The following is a 10,399-nucleotide window of genomic DNA, read 5'->3' as shown; positions in this document are numbered from 1 at the left end:
CAGAAGACGGCTCTCTGATAAAACAACAAATACATATTGTGGTCACATTTAAAGATGTTGAACTCTGGGCAAAATACTGTCAAACAGTAGCTTCAGTACATAAGAATCAAACATCTGTCTTGACATTTTTTTATCTTTCATTTCATCAGACAGTGCTGCTGTGAAAGGAAGGGGATGACATGCAGCAAAGGGCCGTAGGTCGGAATCAAAAATCAAACCTGTGGCCGCTGCAGCAAGGACGTAGCCTTTACACATAGAGCACCCACTGTGGCACCCCAGACTCAACATAATATTGATGCAACCTTATGGCTGACTGTCAGGCATGACAAAACTTAACCTGCTTCCTCAACAGCTTCCACTGTACTGGTGTGGTGATGCCAGTGTTACTATACATGAGTGGAAATGTCTGGAAAAATACACATGTAATGACAGTGAGTAGCAGACTGACTGAGTGTGGAGAAAAACTGAATCATCTCAGGCTGGTTGCTTTCAGGATGTGAACACTACAAGAAAGGGAAGAAATTGGATGTGCTGTTATTTAAAGGTTATTATGCAATGATTTTACCGGCTCAGCCCACTTGAGATCAAATTGGGCTGTATGTGGCCCGGGAACTAAAATGAGTTTGACCTGTAGTCTTAAATCAGGTGTAATTTGTGCAGGATTGTACTCTCAGTGAGCGGTAATTCTTCCTTGTGTAATAGGTCAGGCTGCTGGTGGGAGGAGGGGCAGATATTCTGAAGTGCAATCAATAATATAGTAGTAGGATCAAGTGAGTATTGCATTGCGGATGTTAAAGGGTTTTTTTGTTTGTGAATTCCACATTTTGCTACTGTGGGAGAGAGCCTTCCTTTATCTCTGAAATTGAGGTGGCTCTTTCTTGTTGATGCCGTTCGGTGATGAATGTCCAAGGGATTTCACAGGAAACGAGCAATGCACATGGAGGGCTGTGACAATTTTTTAAATCATGATGGAGAAATGAAAAACACCAGAACAAGAGAGACAGTAATCAGCTGGTGAAGCACACTTGAAAAAAGTTTTTAGTGTCATCACGAGAAAACTTCAACAAGAAGCAGAGTAACATTCATTCCAAATTTGAAATGAGCACACTTTGATATCTTTGTGTTGAACACCTGTATTCATCAAGGAACCATAATTGAAGCGTTTCACTGAAAAGACAGCAGGTAATTATGGAAAGGGCAGTGAAATGCAAAAAAGAATTTATTCTTGACCTTATCTTCCGGATGTTACATAACGACTATTTCCTCTCCTCCTCTGGAACTCGAATAAAAAGACCTGTCAAGTGCCAGAGGAAGTATCTTTGTGCAAACAGACCTTTGGCACTGCATTGTTGGGGCTGAGGGTGAACTGTAACTTTCTTTCCCACCTTCTAGAGCTTTAATACGAGGAAAATGTGTTTCACCCTTTAACTACTGCTGCTGCTTCAAGGATAAGGACCTCAGTGAAGTTGCATCAAATATTGTAAACAAGGCATGTATCACCAAGTCCAGCCTGTGCAGCTTTTAACAATGGAAACACACCTACAGAAAGGCTTTGTCACTCAAGTAACACCTGGCCATGATGGGTCTCCAAGCAACGAGTGTTAGTGCATGAAACGAGGGAAAGGGAACAGTACCCACTTAATTATGTGCTGGTTGAAATCTGTTGGGGTGAGAAAGAAAGGAGAGACTTGTTAGAGAGGAGTAGCCTGTGATTCCTGAGAGGCAGATTTTCTTTTTGTTTCGAGCTCTCGGTGCTGCCACATTTGTGTTGCCAGAGGGATAATTTGTAGATTCATGGTTTAAGGCAGTGGTAAATCACTAATTTGATCAAACAGAGAAAATGCACATGAAAAGATGCAAGTTGGGAGCAAAAAGAGCTGAAAGGAAATGATGAAAATGGCTCTGGGAATGGGAATTTAAACATTTTCAGAAAGATGTGCACATGATATCTACGCACAGTTGGTTTTGAAGGCAGTATGTGAAATCAGCAAAACATTAAGAAAAAAATTAATATGGTTGAATAGGCGTGCAGATGTTTAGTGGCCACAGCTTCTGAGTGTGTGAGGCGTCGTTAGTGGCTCATTTAACCAGAAATAATGCAAAACATAAGCAATGAATAAAGCGTGACATGTATGTGGTAACTATATTTTCAGCTGACTGTGATACATGTGGATAGATCCCTTCTGCTGGCTGTCATATCTGTTGGCTCAGCCTCTGATGTCACTGAATGAGCAGTGCGGGCTTCCAGTGCGCACCTTCGGGGACGCAGCGGTGGCACAGGCAGTGCATTTTCCTCTCATCCACACAGCCACCCACAAACCTTTAGTTTCTGCCACATTTCCGGCATCCGGGATTTAATCTCAGGCTGATCGTCCTGTAAGAAACTCTGAATCAGTGTCTTTGTATTTGCCCGAACTTTTCTGGAGGCAGGAGAACAGGTAAGGTGGTGTTACACTTGTGTAATGATGTCCTTGAGCGCGGGCTGTTGCGCTCCTCTTCACCGGAGCCATAATCTGCTCTAATAGAAAAATTTGCTTCGTGATTTTTTTTGTAGCAGACATCGGAAATCCAGCTTGTTTTGGGGCTGATATCTGTTTAAGTTGAACGGTCAATTCACGCCCAGCAGGAGCAGCAGCAGCCCGGCCGGTGCAGGCAGCGCTCAGCACCATGGAGAGCAACGTGGTGCGCATCTTCAGAGAGGACAGGTGTCCCTCAGGCCAGCTGGAGGAGTGTTTCCCAAACTTCACCTTGCCATCCGGCTCGTTGGACATCTTAAACTACACACTCAACGGCACCTGGGATGCTGAACCCGAGCCCATGTCGCCCATCATCCCCATCATAGTCGCGGTGTACTCCGTGGTGTTTGTGGTGGGCTTGGCGGGCAATTGTTTGGTGATGTATGTCATCATTAGGTGAGTTTTCAGCTTTGGGATATGTCACCTGTTCGTATTGTGCCAAAAGCAATGCCAGGCATGTCACTCAGTGTGAAATCCTGCATACCTGCGAGCGTTTGGCTCATAATAGGAGAGGAAATTCAGTGCGTATTCATTTTTGGAACAACATGATGACATGACAGCAGTGAAATTGCTGCAAACGTGTGTATTTAATTGTGAATCACTTACATCCTGGTCTCTTTGGATCCATGCATGGAAAAAAAATAGGTGATAAAATAGAAAGGGGAAGCTATAATCACATTTGTTTGCATGTATATTTTTGGAGTTTTAATGTTTGTGCCCTTATATCGTGTTTCTGGGTGTTTTCTTTTTATGATTTATTGGTAAACAGACTCTGAATCCAGCATCCTGAGCTGTTTTTTTTCCACCAGTGATAACAAGACATTATAGATCCTAACAAGGTTTGCAGTGATTGTAATGTCAATATTTCCTCTTAAGGCTCCTCTGTTCAGTGTCATGTGGCTCTGTTTAAAGTCTCAATGAGGTATTTTCATTTTAAAGGTCCAGAGTGCAGGATTTAGAGACAATGTTGGCAGAAATTTAATATAATAGCAATGTCTACCTAAGTGTAAAATCACCTGAAAATAAGAATCATTGTGTTTTCGTTACCTTAGAATGAGCCGTTTATATCATCCGACATCTCCACGCTGCACTGCCATGTTTCTACAGTAGCTCGGACAGGACAAATCAAACACTGTTTCTAGATAGGGCCATTCCAGGTTGCAACACATTCTCACTCTGAACTTGTCACATATCGACATTTGGTCATGGACCTTCTACGTCCAGATGCGACGTGAAAGGCACCCTCAGTGCATTAGTTCTGGGATGCCGTGTCAAGCTCTGCCTGCTACATGCATTGTCTTCTTTCAAAATACACTTCGGTTTTCACAGGAAATGTAACATTTACATACAGTCTCTTTCAAAATAAATGCACTACGTCGTACAACTATGTGAAGTGACCTTTTTTTTCCCTTCGACAAGTAACGTACGTGGTTAGGTTAAGGAAAAAAGAACAGGGTTTGGCTTTATAACCTTGCAGGACGCGAACGCCGGTCTCCCAGGCGAAGGTTGCCCTTTGTTCGTCTCATTCACCATCCCTCCTGCCCGCCCTAGTCAAACTTTCGCGGCCTTAACTGTCATTCTTATCCCGCTGCATTTCCCCCGATGCCAACGAGCAACGTTAAATTATAACAGCGACCGGCAACATATCATGCTGACGTTAAAGGATGGCTTTATTATGTCAGTGTCTGACACCGCAAGTGTTGGATTTCGACTTTGGAGTGAGACGGGGTTGGCCAATCACATCTTCACGTTTTCGGCCAGAGCAACAGGAGCATCAGAGTGTTTTTATGTTAAACTACTTTATTCAGTGTTTCTAGTGGTATTAATCACTGGGTCAGTTTGTTTTAGAGAGGATGAAACCTCTGCGGATAATTTGGCTCCCATGAAAACCCTCCTGATCAACGAACGCTGAAGGAATTCTAGCTGTGACAAGTGTCAGCTGGTTGCAATGTGCAATCCCCACCACTACATGCCACTAAGTCCTCCTAAATCTTACACACTGGACCTTTAAGTGAACGTCAGATCAACCTTGACAGATTATTGACAAATTTAAAAGCCTTGAATTGATCATGATGAAAAGTCTGTTATTTTACTCTGTGTTATACCTGCATATGTACAGTATTTCAGCTGCTTTAATTAATCTGTTCAGTAAAACAGCTGAGCACCATGGTAACTAATCCTTATCTTAAAAAGTGATTTAATTAACCTTGTTCCACTTGTACAGATTTAAATAACAGAAAAAATGAGCCAGATAACAATCAGACCTCTTCGTGCTTCCTTCTTTCAACCCACAACAGATACACCAAAATGAAAACAGCCACCAACATCTATATCTTCAACCTGGCTGTGGCCGACGCCCTGGTCACCACCACCATGCCTTTCCAGAGCGCTGACTACCTGCTCAGCTCCTGGCCATTTGGCGAGGTGGCGTGCAAGGTCTTCATCTCCATCGATTACTACAACATGTTCACCAGCATCTTCACCTTGACCATGATGAGCGTGGACCGCTATGTGGCCGTGTGCCACCCGGTCAAGGCCCTGGATTTTCGCACGCCCGTCAAGGCCAAGATCATAAATGTGATCATATGGGTGCTGTCGTCTGCTGCTGGGATCCCTGCCATGACGCTCGGCGGAACGAAGACCAACAACGGTACCTTGACCCTTATTCACACTGCTGTGACTCAGTCACCTTTCATGTTTCTACTCACATCCCTCTGGTTTGTTCCGTCTCTGCGTCTGCTCCACAGGCAAAAGATCTATCAGCTGCAAAGGGTCTCTTATAGGCAATTTCAATCTTGAAGCCCACTTCATGACACATCCTTACCTTGAATTATCTAAATTAGCTGCAGGAAGCATCCTTCAGATTCCCTGAAGAGGATAGTTTGTGGGTTGATGAGACGCTACATCACAGCTACCTGACTAGATGGAGCAATGATAGGCATAATGGGTCCTACTAGGTTGAGAAGAGAGCTCGAAGGATTTATTTCTCCCAGCGACAGTCTGATCTATTGTTCAGGCTGACAATCATGAAGCAGAGTGCACTTGTCTGGAGACATCAGGCCAGCTGATGAATCTGATACTGGCCTTTACCTCTCTATAGTGACTGAAATATCTCAATAGATATTAAATGGGTTGCCAGGAAATTTATTACAGACACTTGTGGCTCCCAGAGGAGGAGTCCTACTGATATGGGGACTTAGAATTTAATTTAATTAATGGTTTATAACACTGGTCCAGATTTCTCCATAGCAATTAGTTCAAGTTCCACACAGTTTAATACATAAAGTATCATACTTGCGTTTGGCCATGTCATAGAGCTAGTTTGCTGTCTCTGTCGGTAGCTGTCCATTAGTCACTCACTCTACAGCAGGAAATGGCACTTCAAAATAAAAGCTCTGTGCTTGAAATTCACTGTACTTAAAAATAAAGTGTGTTTTTACAAACTTGACACATTTGCGAGTCACTTGCGGTCCATTCAGAATGGACCTGCGACCCACCAGTTGGGAACCACTGGTTTGTAACACACTATAACATAGTGCATGTTATGTATTTCTCAACAACTATAACTCTCATCAGGGAAACCAATAAGTGGAGGCTGATGTATGAATGCCAATATAATGTAACACAGTTAAAATTTCACCAAATATGTCTTCACTGGAGAAGTTACACAAACATAGCACATTAATTAAGACTTAAAAATGTCCCTGAAGCCGCGCACAACTACATTACAGTGTGTTATAAACTGTTCAAACAAACAAATGTTTATATAGTGCTTATAAACAATAAGCAAGGCAGGCAAAAGTGGCACAAGTCACTGAGCAAATTTTGCTCATATCGGCCTCAGATCTGTTTTTTTTATACTAGTGTGAACAGCACTATATGGGGCACTTTTATACATAATCCTAATCCAGAAACAGGTCTAATGTTTTTGTAGTGTGACCCCAGCCTGAACAGTCATATCAGATTCCATGCCACTTCTACATCACTTGCCTGTGCTGAGTGTCTTGTGGAGAGATGCTGACAGATGTAGTCAAAAGTGGCCCTTGACATCCTGAAATTTTGGATGGAAATCTGTTTCGGTGACGCCATTCACATCACAATCCCAACACTCCTGGCTCTGACTCTGCATACACCCACAGCTCTGTTCAGAAGAACCAGCCATTGCTCCACAAAAAGCCATCAAATTTTGGCCCTCTTTCTCCTTCTCTTATCTCTCATCCTTCATCCTCATCCTCATTACCATCTGCTCATGAATATGCTGGCCTTCACTGTACATCAGCTCTCAAATGAAACCATAAAGGCTGACTTTGGTGGCCTCCATGTTAACCTCCATATACGACAACGTGCTGCGTTTGATGTCTTTGTTATTTCTCTGTTTTGCATGTGGGTCCGTTCAGGATGGTGACCAGTTCACGGTCAGAATCAGATAGTGGCTTCATTTAAAGATTCATCTGAACAGCCAAACAAAAAACTGATCTGAGCAATAAATCCGAATTTAACAGGATCGCCAGAATAAATGTTGGCATTGTATGTTTCTGCACACCATGGATACGTTACTTTTGTATATAGTGAACACGCTGAAACAACACTGTAGTTTTTGAACCACACACTGCTTTTGCTCAGCTTCACAATTCATTAGTAACACTAACTCCTCCTGGACCCTCCTCAAGAGTGTTCAACATCATTATTTCCAACAGTGAGCTTAAATAGAAACAGCTCCACCCATTTCACAGGTTTGCACAGGTGTGCACAGGTGTGAGGGAATTAATCAGCTGTGGGGGTTTCTCAGTTGTTGACAACAGCCTGTGCACCATATGTCACATATGCCACAAATGAGGGAACAAGAAAAACATTTAAAAAAAAAAAAAAAAAAACTAGAAAACTCAAGCTCTTTACACAATCAAGGCTATGTACACTCATATGTTCAACATTTTTTGTTAACAATCTTGTAAACAGCTTTTATTGTGTTAGGAGCTTGAGTTTTCTATGTTTTTTTCTATGTTTTTCTTGTTCCTTTGTTCTTTCCTTTGTGGGATATGTGACATATGGTGCACAGGCTTCACACCTGTGAAATGGGTGGGGCAGTTTCTATTTAAGCTCAGTGTCAGAAATAATGGTGTTGAACACTCATGACGAAGGTCCAGAAGGACCGAAACATTAGTGTTACTAATGAATTGTGAAGCTGAGTGTGTGGGATTTTTGTGTTCAAAGACTCAAGTGATATCTTCCAACGCACCCTCCGCCGAGACAGTTAGATGTGCGAATACCTTTTTTCAAACCAACGCCGCTGTAGTTAACATGTGGTCAGGCACAAAAACCACACAGTAATGGATAGAAAAACATGCTTTGGCTTAAAATATCTGCTTTTGGTGGTACAATCAAGGCTGGAAATGCAGCTCAGCAGATATCTTGCCATCCACAATGCCAACATTTTCTTTTAGCAACTGGGCTGCCAAATTGAGCACCGAGGCCTGCAGTGTGGATGTAGCTTTAGTCTTGTAGATTTTCTCCTGAATAAAATATGACTGTGTCTGTATTTGACTGATCCAACCTGTTCGTCTAACTGTGTTGTTCTGTACCTAACAGGGACTACAGAGTGTGCCCTGCAGTTCCCTGAACCCTACAGCTACTGGGACACCCTGATGAAGATCTGCGTCTTCATCTTCGGCTTTGTGGCACCCGTCATCATCATCACCGTCTGCTACTCTCTGATGGTCATGCGGCTGAAGAGTGTGCGACTGCTATCAGGCTCACGCGAGAAGGACCGCAACCTGCGCCGGATCACCCGTCTGGTTCTGGTGGTGGTCGCCGTCTTTGTGGTGTGCTGGACACCCATCCACATCTTCATCTTAGTCAAGGCGCTGTCCGGCAACGTGCCCGAGACCACCGCCGTCATGGCTGCCTACTTCTTCTGCGTGGCACTGGGCTACACCAACAGCAGCCTCAACCCCATCCTCTACGCCTTCCTGGATGAGAACTTCAAGAGGTGCTTCAGAGACTTTTGCTGCCCAGGCACCCAAGGACATGGAGACTCTCACGGGGTGAGCCGGGTGAGGAGCACTTTACGGGACCACACGTGTCCCACAGAAGCGCAGGCAGATATGAAGCAGGCCAGACCCGTATGACTAGCCATGGACGTGTCCTCTATGCCCTGTCAGGGCTGGGAGGACTCCAATGACCTTGGGTTGACTCAAGTCACCACTGCCATCTGAGGGAAAGGCTAGAGAGGGCTAGTTATTTATTCATCCAGCATGTTGGTCAGAGAATCCAAAAACAGGTTCATGTAGAAGATCATCTTGTGATATTTACAATTTTTTATTGTCAACAAATCACATAAAAAAACCCTAAACCATCACAGAATGGATGCTACTAACCAGTATTCGCTGTGCAGTTGAGATGTGATATGTTATTTCTTTACTATTGGCCAAAAACCATTGACATGGCATGTTCTTTCATTGTGATGCATATATGCAGTAGGGCTGTACCGAATGTCATTTTTGTACATAAGAAGCATCTAGTGAGGTTTCTAGATGAGGCTTCGAATGTCTGTCGCAATATTTTATAATGTCATCAACAGAGTTGGGTATAATGCATTACAAAGATTACTTTTTGCAGTAACAAGTAACCTAACGCGTTAGTTTGCTGTTTGAGTAATCAAATACTTAAGTACATTTTCAAACAAGACATCAGTTACTTCCGTTACTTTTAGAGCGCTGGTCCTTGGCTGTCGTTTGGTTCTAATACGTTAAACCTATCAGTCTGAAAGAAGCCACGGAGCTTGTGGCTCGCTACGTGGTCGGAGAAATGCTGCCGTTGTCTATGGTGGAGTCTAAATAGGTGGAGTAGGACTCGCTGACAGACATATTTCAGACTCAGGACTTATGCCTGGTACACACTACATGCTGCTACTCACCAATTATCCCCGGTCGTCTTTCACGGCGTGTGTGATGTCATCGGATTATTCTTGTCCTATTTTTATTACTTTCACTATTATTTGAGTCACTGTGTCTGTTCATGTGCCAGCCGACATGTTGTTGTAGTCACCTAAAAGCGTCAGCAGATGGCAGGAGCTACATTTGAGACGCAATATGTAAACTATCAAGCTAATCTATCTTCCACAGGAAGTTCTGACAAATGTTTCAGAATAAAAGCCTATTTAGAAAATGGAGGGATTCTCTCAGCTGATGTTATAAGGGGCTTTTAATCTGAAACAAGTGTTGAGTTTGAAATGACGGTAACATTAACTCAGCAGGTTGACAAAGTGCCTCTGCTGTTTCACACCATCATTTCCCCCTTTTATTCTGTGCGGTAACACAACCTTAAAAAAAACAGTCCTAGATTTAAAAAAGTGATAAATTGGATTGAATAATTCATTCATTTTGCATAACTGCTTATCCTGTTAGGGGTCACGGGGGCGCTCGAGCCTATCCCAGATGACTTTGGGTGAGAGGCGGTGTACACCCTGGACAGGTCGCCAGACTATCACAGGGCTGACACATAGAGACAGACAACCATTCACACTCACATTCACACCTACGGACAATTTAGAGTCACCAGTTAACCTGCATGTATTTGGACTGTGGGAGGAAGCCGGAGTACCCGGAGAAAACCCATGTTGACACAGGGAGAACATGCAAACTCTGCACAGAAGGGCTCCTCCACCTTGGGCCCGGTCTCACCCCAAGTTGTCGAAATCTGGTGCTTGGGCAGTGACTTCCAGCGTCAGAAACCAACAAAAAAATGCATCCTTTAACGTCAGCATGATCAGCGACAGGTTGCACTTATAGTTTAATGGTGCCTGGTGGCATCGGGGAAACGTGGCAAACACGTGCATTTGTTACTGAAGGAAAAAACACGTCAATTTGCAGTTTTGTACCAAAGTA

General features: G+C 43.4%; 1 protein-coding gene across 2 annotated transcripts; it reads left to right on the top strand.

The window, feature by feature from the left end:
• The first annotated feature begins 2,249 nt into the window (after nucleotides 1-2,249).
• Nucleotides 2,250-8,989, top strand: oprk1 (opioid receptor, kappa 1). 2 transcript variants are annotated; one of them, XM_049598006.1, is made up of 4 exons: nucleotides 2,250-2,438; nucleotides 2,555-2,912; nucleotides 4,814-5,166; nucleotides 8,103-8,989. In XM_049598006.1, exons 2-4 carry the CDS (start codon nucleotides 2,668-2,670, stop codon nucleotides 8,639-8,641), a joined length of 1,137 nt encoding a protein of 378 aa, XP_049453963.1. In that variant the 5' UTR covers nucleotides 2,250-2,438; nucleotides 2,555-2,667; the 3' UTR covers nucleotides 8,642-8,989. The 2 variants fall into 2 exon arrangements, with proteins under 2 accessions (XP_049453963.1, XP_049453965.1); XM_049598008.1 differs by having other exon boundaries at nucleotides 2,389-2,438; nucleotides 2,624-2,912.
• Nucleotides 8,990-10,399: the final 1,410 nt, after the last annotated feature.

The sequence above is a fragment of the Epinephelus fuscoguttatus genome, linkage group LG15, assembly GCF_011397635.1.
Source record: "Epinephelus fuscoguttatus linkage group LG15, E.fuscoguttatus.final_Chr_v1".
Lineage (NCBI taxonomy): Eukaryota > Metazoa > Chordata > Actinopteri > Perciformes > Serranidae > Epinephelus > Epinephelus fuscoguttatus.
This window is presented reverse-complemented; position numbering and strand designations above follow the sequence as displayed.

Excerpts from the sequence above, each read along its gene's own strand:
- oprk1 (XM_049598006.1), top strand. The coding sequence starts at position 2,668 with ATGGAGAGCAACGTGGTGCGCATCTTCAGAGAGGACAGGTGTCCCTCA. Across the intron at positions 2,913-4,813 it reads GTGATGTATGTCATCATTAG|ATACACCAAAATGAAAACAG; the intron begins GTGAGTTTTCAG and ends AACCCACAACAG. Across the intron at positions 5,167-8,102 it reads CGGAACGAAGACCAACAACG|GGACTACAGAGTGTGCCCTG; the intron begins GTACCTTGACCC and ends TGTACCTAACAG.